The sequence below is a fragment of the Salvia hispanica genome, chromosome 6 (assembly GCF_029641045.1).
Source record: "Salvia hispanica isolate PSC_SH4W2 chromosome 6, Shi_PSC_v1, whole genome shotgun sequence".
Lineage (NCBI taxonomy): Eukaryota > Viridiplantae > Streptophyta > Magnoliopsida > Lamiales > Lamiaceae > Salvia > Salvia hispanica.
Window position 1 is genome coordinate 47,499,348 of NC_142697.1, and position 24,360 is coordinate 47,523,707.

The 24,360-nt window shown below is 37.2% G+C and overlaps 5 protein-coding genes across 5 annotated transcripts; all 5 read left to right on the forward strand.

Moving 5' to 3' along the window:
* The first annotated feature begins 1,963 nt into the window (after positions 1-1,963).
* LOC148924072 (uncharacterized) lies at positions 1,964-3,280 on the forward strand. The gene is made up of 2 exons (XM_089062015.1): positions 1,964-2,283; positions 2,768-3,280. Exons 1-2 carry the CDS (start codon positions 2,082-2,084, stop codon positions 3,232-3,234), a joined length of 669 nt encoding a protein of 222 aa, XP_088918141.1. The 5' UTR covers positions 1,964-2,081; the 3' UTR covers positions 3,235-3,280.
* A 365-nt stretch (positions 3,281-3,645) lies between these two features.
* Positions 3,646-8,180, forward strand: LOC148924073 (putative late blight resistance protein homolog R1A-10). The gene is made up of 3 exons (XM_089061676.1): positions 3,646-4,067; positions 4,223-5,032; positions 8,126-8,180. The coding sequence occupies exons 1-3, from the start codon at positions 3,646-3,648 to the stop codon at positions 8,178-8,180; spliced, it is 1,287 nt and encodes a 428-aa protein (XP_088917802.1).
* Positions 8,181-11,190: 3,010 nt separating this feature from the next.
* Positions 11,191-13,485, forward strand: LOC125207009 (uncharacterized). The gene is made up of 2 exons (XM_089062012.1): positions 11,191-12,042; positions 12,138-13,485. Exons 1-2 carry the CDS (start codon positions 11,270-11,272, stop codon positions 13,357-13,359), a joined length of 1,995 nt encoding a protein of 664 aa, XP_088918138.1. The 5' UTR covers positions 11,191-11,269; the 3' UTR covers positions 13,360-13,485.
* Positions 13,486-14,681: 1,196 nt separating this feature from the next.
* LOC148924074 (putative late blight resistance protein homolog R1A-3) lies at positions 14,682-17,661 on the forward strand. The gene has a single exon (XM_089062010.1). The coding sequence runs from the start codon at positions 14,802-14,804 to the stop codon at positions 17,550-17,552; it is 2,751 nt and encodes a 916-aa protein (XP_088918136.1). The 5' UTR covers positions 14,682-14,801; the 3' UTR covers positions 17,553-17,661.
* Positions 17,662-19,903: 2,242 nt separating this feature from the next.
* On the forward strand, positions 19,904-22,759 carry LOC148924075 (putative late blight resistance protein homolog R1A-3). Its single transcript, XM_089062011.1, has one exon. It carries the CDS (start codon positions 19,993-19,995, stop codon positions 22,633-22,635), a length of 2,643 nt encoding a protein of 880 aa, XP_088918137.1. The 5' UTR covers positions 19,904-19,992; the 3' UTR covers positions 22,636-22,759.
* Positions 22,760-24,360: the final 1,601 nt, after the last annotated feature.

Consider the following 24,360-nt stretch of genomic DNA (forward strand, 5'->3'; position numbering starts at 1 on the left):
CAAAAATTTGTTAGTACAATTGAGATTATGAAAACTTTATTAAATTCCAGCATATATAGTTATTTTGCAAAAATAAAAAATAAAAATTCAAGAATTATAACCCAAACCAACAATTATGAAATTAAGTCGAATATGTTGTATATACTTTTATAAGTGTAATAATTTTGGTAAAACGAATTTGGATAATTTTTAATGTGACTAATTCATGTATGCAAGAGAATGGTTAGGAACAAGTACTCCCTCCGTTCCACGGTAATAGAGGCGTTTCGTTTTGAGTTCTCATTTTGAAAAAATTATAATAAATAGTTAAAGTGGAGAGAGAGTAAAGTAAGAAAGAGAATAATGTAGTGAAAAGTCTTATCTACAATATTATTTCTCTTACTTTACTCTTTCTTCACTCTAACTATTTATTATTATTTTTTCAAAATGAGTGCTCAAAATGAAACGGCTCTATTACTGTGGAACGGGTAGAATATAATATTTAGATTATTACTAATTTAGATGGAAATTTGAAATAGAATTGAAAAAATCACTAGTATATTCTATTTTTGACTCAATGTAAGGGAAGTAAACTGTGCTTCAAAACCTGTGACACTTCTTCTGAACTCAATTAAAGTAATTAAATTAAAAAATATATGTTAAATAAGTCGTGATCGATTTTGTAACTAAGGTAAATTAGGCCTAAAACAAAAAAAGCCAATGCTTCGATGCAGGCCACATATTCGGGCCTATTTATGGGCTTTGAAAGAATTGTTATGTGGAGAAGCCCACTTCTTGGAGTATAGATTCGGACTTCTCTAGGGAAAGCTTTCCAATTGCAATAGATATGGTAGGATTTAGAATTTTAATATTCATTTAATAATTGTTCTATTCATTAGGATAGTGGTAGATTTGAATTCTTGTTAACTTTTCAAAGTTGTGATAATATTGAGAATATTTATTTTATATTGTAAGGGTACAGAGTTGCGGAAGTGTGATAAATTCATAATGAGAAATAGCCTTCATTATTGAGGTGGATGAGTGTGAATCATTTATAGCATATATGGTTGGAGGCTAGCCGCAATATTTGATTTCATATTTGTTTGACATATTCTTTTGACTCAAATAGGAGTGCAGCTCCACGTAAATACTCTCTTATCTTTCTCGTCTCACAATAATCGTTACTCTTTTGTATTTCAGTTCGTCCCACAATAATTATCACATTTTAATTTTACTATAAATGCAAGTAGGTCTCACATTCCACTAACTCACTTCACACACATTTTATTATAAAATTAATACTCCCTCCGTTTCGCGGTAGTAGAGGCGTTTCTTTCCGGCACGGGATTTAAGAAAAATTGTGTTAAGTGGGATAAATATAGGAAGAATAAAGTAAAAAGTGAAAAAGGTAGAGAGATGAAGAAAGAATAAATTAAGAGAGAGTAAAGTAAGAGATAAGAAATGTGTTGACTTTTGCTATAAAAAGAAATGACTTAACTACTATGGAACGTACCGAAATGGCAAAGTGACTCAGCTACCGCGGAACGAAGAGAGAAGTGAGTCTCACATTCTACTAACTTTTTCAACCAAATTTTTTTATATTTATTAAAAGTCATGCCACAATAAGCATTGATTATTATTGTGGGACGGAGGGAGTATACAATAATTGGTCAAGTCGTGGCTGCATTTTTTCAAAGAGAAACCAGCCTGTCACGCCCAGTTTTTATGCATGTGGTTATGGCAAAACGTCAACTTAATGAAAGTTGACTTACCCCTTTTTAAGATTATCATATTCCTAGAAATAAGTTTCCAGCCTGTCATGCTAATTATTTTTAAGAATTTATAAGAACCAATTTCAATAAAGTTAAGATTATAGTATAATACATTCCACATTCAAAAGTTAAGATTATAGTAGTATAAAGTTAAGATTATGTTACATAATACATTCCATCTTTTTCATACTCTTCCACATTCAAAACTTATTCCTCTTTCTTTCTTTCTCATAAAAAGTCAAATTTTAATTGTTGCATCAAAATACCAAATTCATCTTTGATATATTTGTCTAATCATTTTAATTCATACATTAATTTCAAAGAATTAAGATGGCGGCTTATGCAGCTCTAATTTCTCTTATGCATATCATAGATGATATTGAAACTCATCCTTCCCCTCCGATTTCTTTCGACGAGCAACAAGTGGAATCTCTCAAAAAAATAGTAACCTTCTTGCAAGAATTTCTTGAAGATTACAAATCACCCAATGAATACAACAGCGAAGCAGATCCATTGGAGATTCGCATTATGAGTGAGTTGTTTTTTAAAAATGTTTATTTTTCATTTGGTGTGTTTTTTGAAGTTTATAATATTTTCTCATATTTGCAATAAATTACTACGAATTACTTTATGAATATTGCAAATTATGACAGGATTTTATGATTGCTGATGGTAATGAAACCAAATTTTGTACATGTTCTAGTTTGAGGATAAAATTATATTCTAAAAAAGTGTTAGTTAAGTTATTTTTAAAACGAAAACACCCATATTATTATGATCTATTCAATTTATATTTTAGATAAATTTATATCCAAACGTCATAACTTAGGATTGACCGTGGGTTGCTGTGATATTTTCAAAATATTACTAGTACTTAATATTGAAAATTATTTATTTTCTGGCGTTGATTGGAAATGATATAGGTATTTGACTTGTTGATTGAGATGAAACCATATTTGGTATAACTTGTTCTATTTTTGAATAAAACTGATTGGCATCTTTAATTCGCATTGCAGATGCAAGTCAAGTGGCTGAAGATGTGATCGAGTCATATACAATTGACACCATTCAGCATTCTTCAGCAGCAACTGATCATGATGATGGTGGTGATGAACAAATCAGATGCACCCATTTCTATCAAGATCTGCAAAATGCGATAGAAGAAATGGATTTGATCATGCAAGAGGTGACCGGGAAAACGAGGGTGAAGGAAGAGAAGGAGAGGAAGTTGGTTTCTGATGATGCTGCTTTAAGATCTAGTAGTTCCACTGAAAAGAAGAATCTCATGGTAGGGTTTGATGATGTGCTCCTTCAACTCTTGGATAGGCTTACTGATGGAAACACCAATCGCCAAATCATTCCTATTGTAGGGATGGGTGGAATCAGAAAAACACTCTGGCAAAAGGTGCGTTTGAACACAAGCTTATTAAAGAGCGTTTTGGTATTTGTGTGTGGACTACCATTTCCCAAGATTATAATGTAGTAGAAACTCTTAGAGAAGTTGTCTCTCGAGCAGGAGGGTCCTCGAGCAGTATGGATGAGAAAGAATTGGTAGTAAAATTATACCAGTATTTATGGGGTAGAAGATATCTCATTATATTGGATGATATGTGGAGTATAGATGTGTGGGATAAGTTGAAATTTTCCTTTCCTGATTGTGGTAATGGTAGTCGAATACTAGTCACAACTAGGATTTCGATCTTAGCTTCCCACTTGACTGATTCCTATAGCGTCTTCAAGATGAAATTTCTAGACAAGGTTAGTAGTTGGACTTTGTTCTCCAAGATTGTATGTGGGGAACAAAGTTTTCCTACTCAACTCGAGAGTATTGGAAAGAAAATTGTGGAAAAGTGTAATGGACTTCCTTTGACAATTGTTGTGACGGGGGGGCCTAATGGCAAAATCTGAAGTTTCACTAGAATATTGGGTGTCTATAGAGAAAAACTTTAGTTCAATAGTGAATTTAGAGAATGATGATTATTGCTCGAGGATATTGAAACTGAGCTATAATCAATTGCCCGCCTATCTAAAGCCTTGTATTTTGTATATGGGAGTGTTTGAGGAAGACAGTGTGATTAGAGCTTCTACAATCGTGGAGCTATGGGTTTCTGAAGGATTTCTTAAACCAATAGACAATAAAAGCTTGACAACTACTGCAAAAGAGTACTTAAAAGAGCTAGTTGATAGGAATCTTATTGTAGTTCATGAGTTGGGCATACTTGGAAATATAAAACACTGCAAGATTTATGATTTACTAAGAGATCTATCGATGAAGTTAGCAATGCCTCGGAGTTTATGTCACACGCTCGGTCTGATGTACGTCATAAATATGAAGTTCAAGAACTGCCAAATTCTAGATTCCTTCGGACACTATTTTCATATGATAGCAAATATATAGGGTTTGAAAACTTGTATTCCCTTGAAAAAGTGTTTCATTTGGTGAATTCATGATGCCTTGCTCTTAAAGCTAGTTGGGAGTCCGTGATTCCTTCGATCAATCTGCTTTGGAATCTAAGTACACTAATTATTTGTTGTGAGAAAGATTTTATTGCACCAATTGAAATTTGGAGAATGCATAAGCTTAGGCATGTCAAATTCCCAAACTGGAATTTGTATCTCCCAAATCCTCCGAGCATCGACAATGATATTACTATCATGGAGAATCTAGAGGCGCTGAAGGGAATGGATGATTTGAGTTTAAGTGAAGATGTCGTTAAAAGAATTCCCAATATCGAGAAATTGGATGTGAATTACAGTGTGGAACTACTTGAGAGAGTGAACTATCTGAGCTATCTTCATTGTCTTAGTAAACTGGAATCCTTGAGGATGTGGATCTACTCCCTCAAGGATAGAAACTATGTGCTGAAGATGAGTTTCCCGCTCTCTCTTAAGAAGTTGACACTCTCTCTACTGAGTAGCTTTGAGTTGGAAGACGTAATGCCAACGATAGGTTCGTTACCACTTCTTCAGAAGCTCAGATTATACGATGGTCGCTTCAGAACGCGCGAGTGGGAAACAGTTGAAGGCCAGTTCCTCAGTCTCAAGTCACTAACATTGTGGGAATGTCGTGATTTTGAGAAATGGACAGTGTTAGAGAGCTCCCACTTTCCGCTTCTTGAGGAGCTTCATCTTTTATATTTAGATGGATTGGAGGAGATCCCTTTAGAAATTGGAGAAATCCCCAAACTCAGGTCGATTAAATTGCACAGTTGCAGTGAAACGACGGTGTTGTCGGCTAAATGGATATTGGAGGAGCAAGAGGATTTAGAGCATCTCCAATGGTGCTTAGGCCAGCCATTCTCTCCCCTGCCACGTCAGCAACACTAAAAAATCCACCTGCCACATCAGATTTAGGCCAGCCATAGGCCAGCCGCAATAAAAGTAATTCAAAATATACTACATTTTACGGAATTAAAATTACGATTAAAATACGGAATTAAATTTACGAGACATATACGGAAAAAATAATCCATTCCATTAAAAAAAAGTACAAAGATTTTTAAAAAAGTACATGAATTTTTTTAAAAAAAAGGGCTTCCACACACGAGCCCCACCACTCTCTACTCCTCATCGCCGTCGCCGGTATCCTCGCCGTCGCCCTCGTCGCTACCGCCACCGCCGCCGCCGCTGCCGCCGCCACCCGTGGTATCTGAGGCCACGTCGGAACCCGCTAGCCATGCCCGCGCGATTTCCAAATCAACCCGCATGCTCTCGAGCATCTCGTGATGAAACATCTTCTCCGTGGCGTCAGTGGCGGCCTTCCACTCTTAGAAGACCTTGTACATCTGCTCGCGCGTTTGGTTACGCGAATGGAGAGTGTACTCGAGTGGGGCGGGTGGGTGGGCGGAGGATTGGACCGATCGGGGCGAGAGGGGGTATCCGCCCCGAGCAGCCCGTTGCGCCCCCTTCTGTCCAACCGGGTGAGGGCGACCAACAAATGAAGAAGGGGATGGAAACTCCTCAACATCCGGGGGGAGGTCGTGGGATCCGCCGCTGCTGCCGCTGTAGTCGCCGCTATAGTTCAATCGCTGCTTCTTCGACCACCCAGCGTCGCACCCCGCCCGGAACTTCTCGGAGTCCTTCAGCAACAAGAAGCACTCCCAGAAGGTGAAGTCCTTATACCTCCCCTCCAAGGAGAACTGACTCGCGGCTATCCTCCGGGCGTCGTCCTCATTCTGTCCACTACTGAGCTGACGGAGGGCGTTGGCGTACAAATTCGCAAAACGGCCCACCGCGGCCCTGGTGCGCTCCCACCCCTTCCGGACCTCCTCGTTGCTGAAGTCCTTCCCATACGGGCAGTGTCTCCTATAGGCAACTCTGATCTTCGACCACATGTTGACGACCCGCTGGTTGTTCGCAACCAGCGGATCGTCGCACACCTCCAACCACCCCCTGGCCACCCCGGCGTACTCATCCTCCGTCCACTTCCTCCGGCCAGGGGTGTGGTCAACAGTGGGCTGCGATGACTCCCCGACCGCCTTGGCCTTGGCCTTCCCCCTCGTCTTCTTCTTCGGCGCGGCCCGCCTCGCCGGAACGGGAGTATCCGGATCGTCGAGATCGATCCTCATATCATGCAATGACAGAAGGTCATCGCCAGTAAACTGCGTCTCCACTGGGGTCGACGTGTGAGACGAAGCCGTCAAAAAATCAAGCGAGGGCCGATATACCGTGTCCCCTCCCGGTGACCCCTGAACCCCCTCCTGCATCCCGGGATGCATACCATGCTGCATCCCCCCGGCACCCCGCCCTGCCACATCATCATCTGCTACAGCATCATCTGCTGCTGCTGCATCTGGGGCGTACCCCCCCACCCGGGTGCTGACTGCCCGCCGCCTGGCATACCCCCCGGCGCATCGGCCATCATCCCCATCATCTGATTCGAAGGGATGTTAAACCCCGGGCCCATCTGCCCCCATCCAGATCCCACAGGTACCGTGGGAGTCTGAGATCCACTAGTCGCTGGACTGAACTCGTTGTTGTGATCCATTGCTCGATGATGCTCTTGTACAGAAAGTTAGAGAGGGAGAAAACTCGTTAAAACAAGTGGTGCAAATGAAAATGAAACGAAAATCGCGTTTATATAGGTTTTTTTTTTTAAAAAAAAAAAACCAAAAATCGGCGCTAGCCGGTCGCTGGCCGATCGGGCTGCCACAATAGCGGCTTGCAGATCGGCAAGCGCATCGGCCAGCGCCCACCGATCGGCCAGCCCACGCCGATCTGCTAGCCGAAAACGCTCTCGCCTACTGCAATGGTTCGGCTAGCCGACCGGCTAGCGCGATGAATCGGCTAGCCGGTGGCTAGCCGACCATTGGAGATGCTCTTATATGGAGACCAACCGGACCTTCGAGTAAGCGTTACAGGTATGAAGAAAGATAGAGCCTTGAAGATGTTAGCAAGCTCCAACTTTAAAGTTAGTGTGTTTGGTGAATAGTGTGATCGCTCTTCTCTCTTTCGTTTCTTGCGACTTGCAAGTTGATATGTCATATCTTAATGGATCAATTTTTATTTCTCATTTTACTTAATGTAGTAACTACTTCCTCCATCCCCGATTAATAGTCACTCTTTGACTGGGTAAGGGTTTTAAGATATATAAAGAAAAGTTTGTTGAAAAAATTAGTGGAATGTGGGACCCATATTTTTATATTAGTTTTATAATAAAAATGTGAGTGGAGTGAGTTAGTGGAATATAGGACATACTCACGTAAAAATGAAATGTGACAATTATTGAGGGATAGATCGAAATGGAAAAGAGTGATAATTAATCAGGGACGGAGGGAGTAGTTGTCTGCAAATTTGTAAATTTCATTTAAGAATATGAAAGCTTTTTAAATTCCGGCACAGGTAAATACTCCATCCGTCCCCGATTAAGAGTCACACTTACTATTGGAATGTGAGTATGAATGTATAAAGAGTCACACTTACTACTCACAAGTTTTAAGAAATATAAAGAAAAGTTGGTTGAAAATGTGAGTGTGAATGTATTAAGAGTCACACTTACTGCTCACAAGTTTTAAGAAATATAAAAAAAAGTTAGTTAAAAAAGGTAGTGGAATGTGGGACCCATTTTTTATATTGGTTTTACAATAAAATATGAGTGAATTGAATTAGTGGAATGTGAGACCTACTTCCTATTTATGGTAAAAATGAAGTGTGACTCTTAATTGGGGACGGACCGAAATGGTAAAATGTGACTCTTAATCGGGAACAGAGTAATAAATTTGTAATAAAAAAATCGAGAATACTTATTATGTAATGTGATAAATTCATGTAACGCAGCATCATAAATAGGTTTATATCGAAATCATGTAGGAAAAATTATCTACATTCGAATTGATCATTTTAAACCTTACATTCGATGTCCATGATGTGTTCAGTGATCAAAAGGGCAAAGAATCGACGCTTTTTCTTGTTGAATGGGCTGAAATTTAATGGGCCGTAAAAAATTATCTTGGTCCGCCTTGTTTGGGCCAAGAAATTGATGGGCCTTGGGATTTTTAAATAGCTCTACATTATGGAATTTTACATGACCTTAGATTTATGGACTATTGATTTGGGTGTCTAATTTTTATTCTTTGGGCCTAAAGCCCAATTTCATGACTTTGAACTTATGATGCTTCAACAAAGTAGACTTCTTTTGTGGCATTCTCTTTCTCTCTCTTGAATAATAAGAGATGATTTAATTTAGAATATGATCCAAAGTATTTATTGAAGTATTCCCTCTACTATTCGCACTTTTCTCTTTGGATCGTAAATTAAGAATTGATTAATTAGTATATTAAATGTAATAGTAAGAGAAAATTTAATTAATTCTAATATCTTAAATAAATACCTTAATTTTAATTAAAAGAGAAAAATATAAATAGTTTAAAACAAAAAAAAAATAATACAAATAGCATGGGAGAGTGGTTCTAAATTTGCAGTTCAGTTTTACCCAAAAACAAATTCCATAAACTACTCACTCTTTGGCTCTTTGTGAGACTGTTTGGGCGAAGATAGTATATTATAACACTTTAATTATTATGTCTCCTCAATAATTGTGACAAACGTTGCGCGCGTGACTGGTTTTTTCACCTTTGCAAATTATTGCCGACAGCTAAGATGATAAACATTTTTTAGTCACGAATAAAATATTAGATGATACTATTTTGGAATCGAAATGTATTTTATTTAGTGACTTTATTTTTATACAAAAATCAATATATTTTTAATTTCTTGGTAGGTGTACTTTTTTTTCTCTATTTACCCTCTTTAATTTTTCTATTTTTCTTACTTAATCTTTCTTTAACTTTTATTCTCTTTCTTACCTCTCGTGATCAAAAGAAACGTACTCTTCTATCCCCTGTTAACTATCCACTTTTGTTATTTTCGCCGGTCCCCATTAAGTGTCCACTTTCAGTTTCAATATAAATGGTAAGTAAGCTGTACATTCTGTTGAAACTACTCACGATGGAAAGCAGCTGAAAAGAATCATGCATAATTGCTATGTAGGGTCTTTCTTTAATTAAAAAGTTAATAGTTGTATTTTAAGATATCTGCAAAATAATTCTACCATATTAGTCTTCTTCATCTCTGCAATTTAATCTTAATTTCGTTCACACCATTCATCTACTTGGCATTCATGGCGGCTTATGCATATGTGATTTCTCTTATGAAAGTCATAGATGATATTGAAACTCATCCATCCCCTCCAATTTTTCTCGATAAACAACAAGTTAAATCTCTCACCGAAAAACTTGTCTTTTTGCAGGAATTTCTCGAAAGCTATAAGTCTCCTTATGCATACAGCGACGAAGCAGATCCATTGGAGATGCGCATTGTAGATGCAGCTCAAGCGGCCAAAGATGTGATCGAGTCATATATCATTGACACTATTCACCTTTCTGCAGCAGCAACTGGCGATGGTGCTGCAGCAGCAACTGGCGATGGTGCTGGTAGAAAATGAGTCACACTTTATTAAAGAAAGTTACTATTTTTAGGGAACAGACTTACAAGGAAAGAATTCCTATTTTTAGGAATGGAGGGATTATATCAGCAGTTGGCTGTTTTGTGGTTATTTTGAAACGAGTTTTATGGTAAAGAATTAGACAATATTTTTTTCTTCAAAAAAAATAAATATTGTCTAAAAGTCCATGTCTACTTATTTTTTTTAAGGGCCACATTAACGAAGGGCTTATTTGTTGCTTTTGAAATTTTAATTCCTTAAAAATGGATGTGCACAAATGTCCAGCGACTTAATGGGCCAAAAACAATATTTTGGGCCACAAAACAATTACTCTTAGTACCAATTATATTTTTTGGGCCTAACAGAATTCCAACTATGGGTCATTTTCAAAGTTCCATTTCACATTGATTTATCGGCTAAGGCTAAAGTGGTGTTCGATTTCCAAGATACTATCTAGGATTGAGTTGTGTGTGATTATTTTATTTATAGGGAGTTATCTATGACTAATTATCCATCTAGGATTGAGTCGTGGGGTTGAATTCCATGAACCAAACACACTACAAATTTGATCTCGGATACAATCTTGCAAGCCGAACATCCCCCAAGAGTTTTGGTACTACTATTAGTCCGTGAAACGTTGTTTGGGGGTTAATTTCTAATGGATTTCTCGGTTATGAATTTTACAAAATAAATAATTTTCTTGTGTTGAAGGGCTAAATCAATTTCAAAAAGGACGTTGAAGTGGCTTTTGAGTTTTGGTATTTCAAATTTGTGATTGTTAGATTTATGTTTATTTTGTACTTTAGGTAAAAGGAGAACTGTGACTTGTATCGTTCAGCTGCAAAGATTCATACATAATTGTATGTAGGGTCAATCTTTAATTGAAAAGTCCACATCCTTACAATCGCAATTGTATACTATTTCAAGAAAGCTGCAAAATACTTCTATCTTATCACATTATTCTTCTGACTTACAATTCTTTTTTTTATCTTTTTATGTTAAAAAGAAATGTTTCACTTAAACTTAATGAACTCAAAAGTAATTTTCTTAGCTAGTACTACCTCCGTTCCATAGTAATGGAGACGTTTCTTTTCGGCAAAGAGATTAAGAAAATTGTGTTAGGCGAGTTAAGTAAAAGGAGAATAAAGTGGAAAATGTAAAAGGTAAAGATATGAAGAGAGAATAGAGTAAGAGAGAGTAAATTAGGTGTGGAGAGATGTGTTGACTTTTATTAAAAAAGGAAATGATGTAATGGACGTACCAAAATGACAAAATGACTCTATTACTATGGAATGGAGGGAGTACATCGTACGAAGTTAAATTAGACGTTAGAAAAATATACTAATAATATCGGAAAAGCAAAAGACAAAAGAGAAAGAGAGAAAAAGAAAAAGAAAAAGAAAAAGGAAAAGGAAAAGGAAAAGGAAAAAAGAAGAGTTGTGTATATAGGAGTAGGTACTTTGTTGAGATTAGAAGTTACGCGTAATAAAGATAGTACTCCAATAAACGGTCTATATAAGTTTTGATATACAAACACAAGAAGTAAAAAAGAAAATAGACACACACACACATAAGAATGAGTGAGAGAAAGATGCTCAATCATTGGAGCCACGAGCATCCACTTTCTCTGGTGAGGGTTGGTATTTCATATGGTTGTGATGGTTGTACTGGGAGATTTAGAAGAGGAGAGAGAGGTTATAGGTGCCTGGAATGTACGTCTTTTTTCCAACTACATGAAGACTGTGCAGAGGCGCCGAGGAAGATCAGACACGCAATGCACCCTCAACACACACTCACTCAAAAATTCTCTTACATGATAACAGGTTTGGAAATGTGCTGCTCTATCTGCAGGTTGCGAGTTTACCAAGACATCTTGTACAGATGCACGGGCGCAGAATGCACGTTCGTGGCACATGTCAGATGCGCGCAGGGCAGCGACATGATGTATGCAGCTGAAGAAGATGTGGAGAAGCAGAGGAGCAGCAGCATCATCCATCATCCGAGTCACCTTGAGCATCAACTCTTGTTTCTGAAGAGAAGGTGTTCATTCAAGTGCGATGCTTGTGGCACCACAGGCGCCAAAGGGAGTTCCTACACATGCACCACACCTGCATGTGAGTATTGGATCCATCAGAGATGTGCTTCTTTGCCTCAGAATATCCAAAGGGAAGATCACAACCACTCCCTCTCTCTCTCTTATCATGTCCCTCCTCAATATCTCAGACATGACTACCGCTGTGAAGTGTGCAGAAAAAGATTAATATCCAAACTTTGGATATATCATTGCGAGCTTTGCAGCTATGTTGTCCATCTCGCCTGCACCTTCAACAAAACACTTGCCATCACTAGGTATAATCGATACTCATGTAAATCTAATTATGTTACCTCAAAAAAAATGTTGGATTATATATGTTGAAATGTGTGTTTTGTTGCATTGAATGTAGAGAGAAAGGGATTATGGAGTTTCCAATAAGTGATGTGGGAGAGGACCTAATTGGAGCTTTTCTAAGGAGACAAGGAGTTGATACACATACAAAGTCTCTCATACTTGATCATCAAGATGATGTTGATTATAAGTTCCACCATCACAAACTCACATTAGTCTCCTCCTCCTCATCATCATTTCAAGAACAAGAAGAAGAAAATTGTGATGATGATGATGATGAGGAAGACAACTCTTGTAGAAAATCGGAGTTAATATGCAATGGGTGCATTACTCCAATATTTCTTAAAAAAACATCATTTTCATCTTCTTCTTCTTGTTTAAGTAGTAGTAGTAGTACTAGTAGTAAAGATTACTACTACATAAGATGTAGCATCAGCTCATGCAAATACTATCTTCACTTGGCGTGCTTCCGCTTGCCAACTCAGATCTCCTCTCTTCCTCTCCTCCACAAACATGAGAATGAGAATGAGAATGATCACAGCCTTGTCCTTCAATCTGGTGACAATCATAAACCATGGAATTGGCAACAATGCAGCGTCTGCTATAAAGAGACGAATGGTCTGTTTTATAGTTGCACAAAATGCAATTACTTCGAAGTAGATATAAAGTGCGCTTCAATGCCGGACACCATATATCACGCAGCTCACCCTCCACACCCCCTCAACCTTCTCTCCAAAGAAGATAATTATATACGACGTGGCGATACATGTGATGGCTGTAATGGTATCTTATGGCTCCCTAGTAATCAAAGGTATGCATGCGGCAGCTGTGATTTCATCGTGGGCGCTGGATGCGCGATGCTGCCTGCGTCAACCACCAGCCATAGATGGGACAAGCACCACCCGCTGCTTCTGACGCACGACGCCACTCTAAACCATCCCGGTGAATTCTACTGCAATGAATGCGAGGAAGAAATGAATCCCAAGCGTTGGATGTATCACTGCCGCAGCTGTGATACATCCTTCCATCCGAGCTGCTTTAAAACTACGTCCGGTAAGTATAGAAACATCAAGTTTGGGCAGGAATATAATGTGAATGCAGAAACCCATCCACACCCTCTCACCTATCAAATTCTCACTACAAAATGCCGCTGCGACGTTTGTGGTGAGGATAGGCATGAGGAGATTGGTTTTTACTGTGCATTCTGCAACTTCTTCATTTGTTTCGGCAGCTGCGGTAAAGATATGATCAAAGATGGCAACATTGAGGCCGTGGATTGAAAAAAAAAAAGCTCAATGTTTCTTCTACTTGTGTTTTTCATACCGTATTTGTTTGAGTGTACTATTTTTAATTTAATGAAGATTGTAGCCTTGCTTTTTAAAAATACAGTTGTCAAGTTTTCACTTCTTCACATGCTTAAAGATTAAGGACATCTTCTGTAGTAATATTAATTAACCCGTTATTGTGTGTTTCTTGGCTACAAGTACAAGTTATTCGTACGGATTTTTTGCCTACATTAATTAACACAATTTATCACTACGTACTAGCATAAAATATGAGCAATTCTGGCTTATCCAACTCTCACGACTTTCCAAATTAAAGACGTCTTAATGTACATCGATCATATAGTGTACTAAAAGAAATGCTAGAAATCTTTGAGATGGATTCAAAGAGAAAAAGTAAAAGATATAAATACAAAATGTGAGGACAGCAAAAGACAAACAATGAGACAAATAGACAAAGGCACATACGCATAAATAAAAAAAGGAGATTCTTGGATTGGAATTGAATTAAGTGATGATTGTCATATACATTCTTTTCTCATATTGGAGGGTTTTGTATGATTCGTTCTATTCCAATTTATGTGAGCTGGCCTAATTAATTAAGGGATTTGTTTGGAATGTTGTTGATAGATCCATTTGGAGATTCAACAGAAAAATATTGATTTGGTCCGCCTTGCTTGGGCTCAGAAAATTGATGGGCTTTGGATTGTTTAATGCATTATAGAATATTGAATGACCGTTGACTTGAGTGACAAATTTTATTCTTTGGGCCTAAAGCCCAATTTGATGAATTCGAATTTATTATTGTGAACTCTTTGATAGCAATGTCTCTCTTGAATTATATGATATGTTAGTCTCATAGTAATTGTTCAATGCTTATTGAATAATACTACTATATGATTTAACAATTAATGCTTATTGAATAATACTACTATATGATTTGGAATTATCGTATGAATATGCTGTGTTTTATAAATTGTTTGAATGTTTACACACAGTGAGAGTTCTAAGAGAGTGATACACACTAAACATGAGAACTCAGTTTAATAGACTAGTTTGTTAGAAGAGATATTCCATTTAAATTAATCATCAAAGAAACTCTAAATATCTTAAATTAATCATCAAGGAGACTCTAAGATTGCACCCTCCGTTGCCACTCCTAGTTCCAAGAATGAGTACCCACGACAAATAGTCCTCAATTTATCTTCTCAATAATTGCCTTCTCCACATAATTGCCGACAGAGATGTGTCACGATGCCAGCTGCAAAGATTATGAATATTTCATGGATAATTATAATGTAGGGTCATTCTTGAATTGAAACGTCCACAGCCACACAATTGCAATATTTTCAACAATATCACCGTGATCTTCTTCTTTCATGTTTGCATTTTATCTCATTTTCATTCACACTGCTCAAATATTCAGTTTCTGAGCTTTCATGGCGGCTTATGCAGCTCTGATTTCTCTTATGAGAGTCATAGATGATATTGAAACCCATCCATCCCCTCCAATTTTTCTCGATAAACAACAAGTTGAATCGCTCACTGAAAAACTTGTGTTTTTGCAGGAATTTCTCGAAAGCTATAACTCTCCTTATGCATACAGCGACGAAGCAGATCCGTTGGAGATGTGCATTGTAGATGCAGCTCAAGCGGCCGAAGATGTGATCGAGTCATATATCATCGACACTATTCACCTTTCTGCGGCAGCAACTGACGATGGCGCTGGCGATGGTGGTGATGATGGTGCTAGTGGTTATGATGATGATGATGATGATGGTGCTAGTACTGATAATGATGATGATGATGATGATGATGGTGCTAGTGGTGATGATGATGGCGGTAATGGTGATGGTGATGGTGAACAAATCAGTTGCATCCACTTCTACCAGGATCTGCAAAATGTGATTGAAGAAGTGGATATGATAAAAAAGGAGGTGACTGGAATAACAAGGGAAAAGGTAGTGCACCAGAGGAACGTGGCGGATTTACGATCCAGCTCATCCACTGAGAAGAGCTCTAACATGGTAGGGTTTGATGATGTGCTTCATCAACTCCTGCATAAGCTTACCGATGGAAACACCAAGCTCCAAATCATCCCTATCGTAGGGATGGGTGGCATCGGCAAAACTACTCTTGCAAAAGGTGCGTTTGAACACAAGTTTGTCAAGGATCATTTTGATATTTGTGTGTGGGCCACCATTTCTCAAGATTATAATATAGTAGAAACTCTTAGGCAAGTTCTCTCTCGAGCAGGAGGGTCCTCGAGTAGTGTAGATGAGAAAGAATTGGAGGTAAAATTACACAAGTGTTTATGGGGTAGGAGGTATCTCATTATATTGGATGATATGTGGAGCATAGATGTGTGGGATAGGTTAAAATTTTCGTTTCCTGGTTGCAGTGAGGGTAGTCGAATAGTGGTAACAACTAGGATGTCCAACTTGGCTGCCAACTTAACTGATTCCTATGGCGATTTTAAGATGGGATTTCTAGACGAGGTTAGTAGTTGGACTTTGTTCTCCAAAACTGTATTTGGGGAACAAAATTTTCCTACTCAACTCGAGAGCATTGGAAAGAAAATTGTGGAAAAGTGTAATGGACTTCCTTTGGCGATTGTTGTGATAGGGGGTCTAATGGCTAAATCCGAACCTACACTAGAATATTGGGAGCACATAAAGGAAAACATAAGCTCAATAGTGAATTCGGAGAATAATGATTATTGCTTGAGAATATTAAAACTAAGTTATAATCATTTGCCTACCTATCTAAAGCCTTGTTTTCTTTACATGGGAGTGTTTGAGGAAGACCGTCTGCTTAGTGCTTCAGAAATTGTCGAGCTATGGGAGTCTGAAGGGTTTCTTAAACCATTAGACAATAAAAGCTTGACAACAATTGCAAAAGAGTACTTGCAGGAGCTAGTTGATAGGAATCTCATTTTAGTTGAGGGGTTGGGGTTACTTGGGAATGTAACATTCTGCAAAATTCATGATTTAATAAGAGATTTATCAATGAAAGAAGCTAAAAAACAGAGGTTTTTTTATGTTTTGAGAGAAGAAAGTCCTGTAGGTGTGATGAGGCAACACCGGATAGTTATTCCAAGAAGTACTTCTAAGGAAAAAATCCTCAATGCCTTTGAATCCATGTCACATGCTCGTTCTTGTTTACTATGGTGTCAGTTTATTAGTGTTCTAGAATTGCCAAAATCTAGATTTCTGAGGACACTACATGCATATGGACTTTATATAAAGAGAAATACCCCAAAACCTGTGAACTCACGATACTTTGCTTTTCGAAACGTTCCTCTGCATGTGCAAACTTCATTCAAATTTCTCTGGAATCTACATACACTAAACATTTTTTGGGAGGGTGATTCTATTGGACGAATTGAAATCTGGAAAATGCATAAACTTAGGCATGTCCAGTTCATTGGTCGAAATATGCATCTCCGAGCTCCCCCAAGCACTGACGATGATATTATTGTCATGAAGCATCTAGAGGCACTCATAGGAGTGAAGAATCTCAATTTGAGTGAGGATGTTGTTCAAAGAATTCCCAATATCAAGAATTTAGCCATAACTTATGATATGGAAGTAATTGAGGGAGTGAACTATCTCAGCTGTCTTCAGTGTCTTACTAAGCTTGAATCCTTGAGTTTGTTCATCTACTCCACCAATAACGGAAGGTATGTTCAGAAGATGAGCTTCCCAGACTCCCTTAAGAAGTTGAATCTCAAGTTACCAATCGGTTTTGAGTGGGAAGACATACTGCCAATGATAGGGGCCTTACCACTTCTTCACGAGCTCACATTAATGTCCGGTCGCTTCAAAAAAGGCGAGTGGGAAACAGTTGAAGGCCAATTCCCCAGCCTCAGGTCTCTAAGCTTGTCCTTTTGTCAAGATCTAGAAAACTGGACAGTGTCAGAGAGCTCCCATTTTCCATTTCTTCAGAAGCTTCGTCTTTTTAATATAGAATTGAAGGCGATTCCTTCAGAAATTGGAGAAATACCAACACTCAGATCGATTGAACTGGATCATTGCAGTGAATTATTGGTGTTTTCAGCTAAAGAGATAATAAAGGAGCAAGAGGATTTACAAGGAGACCAACTAGACCTTCATGTTCTTGCTGTAGTCGAGAAGAAAGATGAAGCGTTGCTGAGGCTGGCAAGTTCCAATTTTGAAGTTTTAGTGTAGTGTTAATGTGTATTGATCTCTCTTCTTTTTTCTTAATTATTTCCTTGTAAACTTAATCACATCTATTTTTCATTTCTCATCTTGCATATTTGGAATTGCTTTGATACTACACATTGAGTTTTTGAAGTGACAAAGGAACAATGCATCTTGTTTAAGTCAGACAATATACCTTCTACATTAATGAGCAGATGTTACAGTCGTCAATTTTTAGTATGTATATCGAAATTGTTGAGTGTTGATGAAAAATTTGATGAAATATTCATTCCCCATTTCTGAAACGCTAAATGCCCAGATTTTGATTTACGCGAGGATAATTCGATGAAATGCTAGAGTAGTCTATAAAATAGAATTCCATTTTAAATTGGCTTCCTTGAGAACGGTAGATTTTTTTAGTGCTCAACTTAGTTGGGACGTGGGGATTACAATTAATTGTCTGTTTCATGGTTATTTTCAAATGGATTGGTTAAGAGTTACTCCCTCCGTCCGCCATTAGGAGTCTCATTCATAGGCGGCACGGATTTTAAGAAATGTTAAGAAAAGTGGATGGAAAAAAGTTAGTGGAATAGGGATCCCACTTGTATATATTAGTTTCAAATGAAATGTGAGGGGAATGAGTTAGTGGAAGGTGGGACCTATTAACTTATTACCATTTATGGTAAAAGTGAACCGAGACTCTTATTCGCAGACGGACTAAAATGGAAAAACGAGACTCTTATTCGCGGACTGAGAGAGTAAGAATTAAGAGTATTATCATAAAATCAAATCTATTTTTGTTAAAGTGCAAAACTAACAAAGGGCTTAATATTAAATTTGCACATTTTACGTGAGAATTAATAGTAGTATTGATAACACGAAAATGAACAATAATTATGCTCAATTTTGGGCTGCAAATTTGGGCTTTGTAAGGAATTGATGTCTGGAGAAGCACACTTTGGACTACAAAGTTATTGGTGATCTATGGGAATAAATTACTACATTTATTAAAAAAACAAATAAGTACTCCTATGTACTTTCAAAGAATCTCTCATCATTTCATTGAATTTTTCTTATAGTTAATGAATTGATAAATATGGGGATGAGTTCTTCTAGTAGCGGTGATATGGCTAGACAAAATAAATCATCAATCTCTAGTCTCTCCACCTAATTTGAGTGATGCATTTTATTTTTTTATAAAAAATTTAAAAAACAATATTTAATTAATTAAATGAAAAGATAATACTCCCTCCGTTTCACCATAGTTGAGTCATTTTACCATTTCGGAAAGTTTCTTCATAGTTGAGTCGTTTCCAAATATAGTAATTATTTTCTCTTTCTTACTTTACTCTCTCTTACTTTTTTCTCTCTACTTTATTCACTTTCTACTTTATTCTCTCCACCTTTTTCTCTCTCTTACTTATTTTATCTATTTATTCAACACACTCAACATCCATTTCTTAAACTCCGTGCCGAAAAGTTTCGCCTCAACTATGGTGAAACGGAGGGAGTAAAATATAGGATAGATGAGAGAATAAGAATAAATTACAAAATATCAAACCGTGTGACATTCGATACATACCTCATAGAAGTCTCTTCTTAACCACCCTTTGCCTCTTAACTTTGTGTCCTGATCAAAGATAGAGAGGAAAAGAATCATCAAATCAATGACAAATGGATATTGACAAAAAAGTATTTTGGGCCGCTTATTTTGGACCTCAAATCAATTTCTCTTAGTGCCGATTATAGTGTTTGGGCCTAACAGAATTCCAACTATGGGTCATTTTCAAAGTTCCATTTCACATGGATTTATCGGCTAAGAGTTTTACAATAAAAATATACTCCCTCCGTCCAAAAAAAATAGATCACTTTTGTCATTTTAGGACGTCCAAAAAAAATAGATCACTTTCTAAAAATGGAAAGTTTATCTCACATACTTTTCCCACTTTTTCTTCCCTCTCTCATACTTTACTCACTTTTTTTCACTATATCTCTTACTTTACCTACTTTTTCTCCTCCTTTTTCTTACTTTACCAATTCTACACTAAAACCCGTGCCGAACAACAATATATCTATTGTTTGTGGACGGAGGGAGTAATATTGTTGTCTTGAAGGGCTAAATCAATTTTCAAAAAGGACGTTGAAGTGGCTTTTGATATTTCAAATTTGTGATTGTTATTTTCAAAAGCAAGTAGATTTATGCTTATTTGTACTATAGCTAAAAGGAAACTGTTAGTGGACCAGTGGAGTACTGTGACTTGTGTCGTTTAGCTGCAAAGATTCATGCATAATTGTATGTAGGGTCAATCTTTAATTGAAAGGTCCACATCCTTACAATCGCAATTGTATACTATTTCAAGAAAGCTGCAAAATACTTGTATCTTATCACATTAGTCTTCTACTTTCATCTCTGCAATTTCATCTCATTTTCATTCACACTTTCCATCTATTCAGTCTCTTAGCATTCATGGCGGCTTATGCAGCTCTGATTTCTCTTATGAAAGTCATAGATGATATTGAAACTCATCCATCCCCTCCCATTTTTCTCGATAAACAACAAGTTGAATCTCTCACTGAAAAGCTCGTCTTTTTGCAGGAATTTCTCGAAAGCTATAATTCTCCTTATGCATACAGAGACGAAGCAGATCCGTTGGAGATGCGCATTGTAGATGCAGCTCAAGCGGCTGAAGATGTGATCGAGTCATATATAATTGACACTATTCACATTTCTGCAACAGCAACTGACAATGGCGGTGGTGACGAACAAATCAGTTGCATCCAATTCTATCAAGATCTGCAAAATGTGATAGAAGGAATTGATTTGATCACAAAAGAGGTGGCTTTAATAACGAGGGAGAAGGTAGTTCACCAGCGAATGGTGACATCTGATGATGCCGGTTTACGATCCAGCAGTTCCACTGAGAAGAGCTCTATCATGGTAGGGTTTGATGATGTGCTTCATCAACTCCTGCATAAGCTTACCGATGGAAACACCAATCTCCAAATCATCCCTATCGTAGGGATGGGTGGCATCGGCAAAACTACTCTTGCAAAAGGTGCGTTTGAACACAAGTTTGTCAAGGATCATTTTGATATTTGTGTGTGGGCCACCATTTCTCAAGATTATAATATAGTAGAAACTCTTAGGCAAGTTCTCTCTCGAGCAGGAGAGTCCTCGAGTAGTATGGATGAGAAAGAATTGGAGGTAAAATTACACAAGTGTTTATGGGGTAGGAGGTATCTCATTATATTGGATGATATGTGGAGCATAGATGTGTGGGATAGGTTGAAATTTTCGTTTCCCGGTTGCAATGAGGGTAGTCGAATAGTGGTAACAACTAGGATGTCCAACTTGGCTGCCTACTTAACTGATTCCTGTGGAGATTTTAAGATGGGATTTCTAGACGAGGCTAGTAGTTGGACTTTGTTCTCCAAAACTGTGTTTGGGGAACAAGGTTTTCCTACTCAACTCGAGAGCATTGGAAAGGAAATTGTGGAAAAGTGTAATGGACTTCCTTTGGCGATTGTTGTCATAGGGGGTCTAATGGCTAAATCCGAACCTACACTAGAATATTGGGAGCACATAAAGGAAAACTTAAGCTCAATAGTGAACTCGGAGAATGATGATTATTGCTTGAGAATATTGAAACTAAGTTATAATCATTTGCCTGCCCATCTAAAGCCATGTTTTCTATACATGGGAGTGTTTGAGGAAGACACTTTGCTTAGTGCTTCAGGAATTTTCGAGCTATGGGAGTCTGAAGGGTTTCTTAAACCATTAGACAACAAAAGCTTGACAACAATTGCAAAAGAATACTGGCAGGAGCTAGTTGATAGAAATCTCATTTTAGTTCATGGGTTGGGGTTACTTGGGAATGTAAAATCCTACAAAATTCATGATTTACTAAGAGATTTATCAATGAAAGAAGCTCAAAAACAGAGGTTTTTTTATGTTTTGAGTGAAGAAAGTCCTGTAGGCGTAATTAGCCAACACCAGATTGTTATTCCAAGAAGTACTTCTGAGGATAAAATCCGCAATGCCTTTGAATCCATGTCACACGTTCGTTCTTGTTTACTATGGTGTGACAATATTAGTGTTCTAGAATTGCCAAAATCTAGATTTCTGAGGACACTACGTGCACATGGACTCTATATAAAGAGAAATACCCCAAAACCTGTGAACTCACGATACCTTGCTCTGCATGTGCAAACTTCAATCAAATTGCTCTGGAATCTACAAAAACTAATTATTTTGGGGGAGGATGATTATTTTAAGGGACGAATTGATATCTGGAAAATGCTTAAACTTAGGCATGTCCATTTCACTGGTGGAAGGATGCAACTCCGAGTTCCCCCGAGCGCTGACGATGATATTATTGTCATGAGGCATATGGAGGTGCTTAGAGGAGTGAAGAATCTCAATTTGAGTGAAGATGTTGTTCAAAGAATTCCCAATATCAAGAAATTAGTCATAACTTATGATATGGAAGTAATTGAGGGAATGAACTATCTCAGTTGTCTTCAGTGTCTTACTAAACTTGAATTCTTGTGGTTGTTCGTAGACTCCACCAATAACGGAAGGTATGTTCAGAAGATGAGCTTCCCAAACTCCCTTAAGAATTTGAAACTCTCTTTCCCAATCGGTTTTGAGTGGGAAGACATACTGCCAATGATAGGGGCCTTACCACTTCTTCAGGAGCTCACATTACTTGGAGGTCGCTTCAAAAAAGGCGAGTGGGAAACAGTTGAAGGCCAATTCCCCAGCCTCAGGTCACTAAGGTTGGACTCTTGTCAAGATCTAGAAAACTGGACAGTGTCGGAGAGCTCCCATTTTCCATTTCTTCAGGAGCTTCGTCTTTGTGAAATGAAAAAATTGAAGGAGATTCCTTCAGAAATTGGAGAAATACCCACACTGAGATTAATTCTGGTGGATCATTGCAATGGATTATTGGTGTTATCAGCTAAAGAGATATTAAAGGAGCAAGAGGATTTACAAGGAGACCAACTAGACCTTCATGTCTTTGCTTTCGTCGACAATAAAGATAAAGCGTTGCAGAGGCTGGTAAGTTCCAATTTTGTAGTTCGAGTGTCCAGGGCTATTGTGCATTGATCGCTCTTCCTTTCTTTGTAAACTTAATATGGTCGATTTTCATTTCTCATCTTGTACATTTGGAATTGCTTTGACACTATTGTTCTTTGCTTTCCTTTCTCCCATAGATTTCTCTTCTACTAAATCTCATCGTCATTGCCAATTCTAAAGTCTAAAGGTAACATACATAGATTTTGTATCTGAAAAGAAAAAAATGTGCATCTTGTTGTTTTAAGTCATAAAAATCTATTACTAGTTTTTTGAAGGCCAACATTAACGGAGGGCTTTGTTGCTTTTGAAATTTTAATATCTAAATGTTCCTTTTGGATATGTATATGTCTAGCAACAATGGTCTTACTCGCAATACCGATTAATGACAAATTCTCTTAATGGGCCGAAATCAATTTTTTTGGTCCTCTAAATTAAATGGGCTATGGGATTTTCGAACAACTAATTCCTAGGTTTTACTAGCAATTGTGTTTGGCTTAAGCCCGTAAGAACTCATTTTTTAAAGTAACTAGTATCACGCCTGTGCCACAGATTAACATATTTTTAAAATATTACTCCCCCCGTCCCACATAATTTTATTCACTTTGACCCGGCACGAGTTTTAAGAAATTTAATGGAAAGTGAGTTGAAAAAGTTGGTGGGATGTGGGTCCTACTTTTAAAAGTATTAGTTTTATAATAAAATGTGAGTAGGAATGAGTTAATGGAATACGAGGTACACTACCAAAAATGGTAAAAGTGAAGTGTGTAAAATTATATGGGACGACCTGAAATGGAATATTTGGTAAAATTATGTGGGACGGAGGGAGTAACTTTTAATTTTAAATTAATTAAATAAAATTAGAATCAATATTAACAATGAACAATATGAGTAAGAATATTAGTTATATGAGATAAAAAATCTATACAAATCAACTTTGAAGCATAATAAATAAATCACATAATATAATATTTAAACATTAAATCATATATAATTATTAAAATGAAAAGGAACAAAAACATAATTAAAAAGAACAAAATTAGTCAACCAAAGAAATTGAGGAAGCCTTGAAATCATTGAGCATAGAGTTGAATGGTTAAATGACATTAAGCTTTCCTCCTATAGTAAGACCAAAAATGATATGCTTGAATTCTATAAGGTAAGTAGGTATGTGTGGATATCCAACCTTTAAATGACATATTTATAGGCTAAATATTATGCACATAATTCTTAATGTAACTGCAAAATTTAGAATCACATATCCACAAAAATAAGATCAACAAAAAAGGAATGCAAACCCTCTAAATCTACACAAATTCAACCGAAATTCAAGGCGAACACTTACTTGCAATTGTAGTTCATCCTTTCCCCGTTCTCCCACTCAATCGCTTGCCTCTGCAAATCAATAACTTAATTTTGATTCATGTCAATATTAGCCGTTCACTATACATTATGAAACCTCCCACTCATTATAAAACCTCCCACTATCTTTCCATTTAATATTATATTTTCAATTTAATACTTATAATTTTTTAATTTAAATGGCATTCTTGTAAATATCACTAAAACTCCCCTTTTATATATTTGTAGATTTCTTTAACAAATTTTTAAAATTCATCTAAATTTTGTGTAAATTGTTATACAAAGCTTTTATTAATAATATAAATTACTTAAAAATATACTTTCAATTAATATTCGGAAAGCATAGCCCCGCTTTCTTTTTTGCGTCCGACATCAGGTTGTTACTACCTATTGTGT

Coding starts and splice junctions, on each gene's coding strand:
- LOC148924072 (XM_089062015.1), top strand. CDS start 2,082: ATGGCGGCTTATGCAGCTCTAATTTCTCTTATGCATATCATAGATGAT. Junction 2,284..2,767: donor ATTGGAGATTCGCATTATGA/GTGAGTTGTTTT, acceptor TTCGCATTGCAG/ATGCAAGTCAAGTGGCTGAA.
- LOC148924074 (XM_089062010.1), top strand. CDS start 14,802: ATGGCGGCTTATGCAGCTCTGATTTCTCTTATGAGAGTCATAGATGAT.
- LOC125207009 (XM_089062012.1), top strand. CDS start 11,270: ATGAGTGAGAGAAAGATGCTCAATCATTGGAGCCACGAGCATCCACTT. Junction 12,043..12,137: donor AAAACACTTGCCATCACTAG/GTATAATCGATA, acceptor CATTGAATGTAG/AGAGAAAGGGATTATGGAGT.
- LOC148924073 (XM_089061676.1), top strand. CDS start 3,646: ATGGCAAAATCTGAAGTTTCACTAGAATATTGGGTGTCTATAGAGAAA. Junction 4,068..4,222: donor TGTCACACGCTCGGTCTGAT/GTACGTCATAAA, acceptor TCTTAAAGCTAG/TTGGGAGTCCGTGATTCCTT. Junction 5,033..8,125: donor GATTTAGAGCATCTCCAATG/GTGCTTAGGCCA, acceptor TGATGTGTTCAG/TGATCAAAAGGGCAAAGAAT.
- LOC148924075 (XM_089062011.1), top strand. CDS start 19,993: ATGGCGGCTTATGCAGCTCTGATTTCTCTTATGAAAGTCATAGATGAT.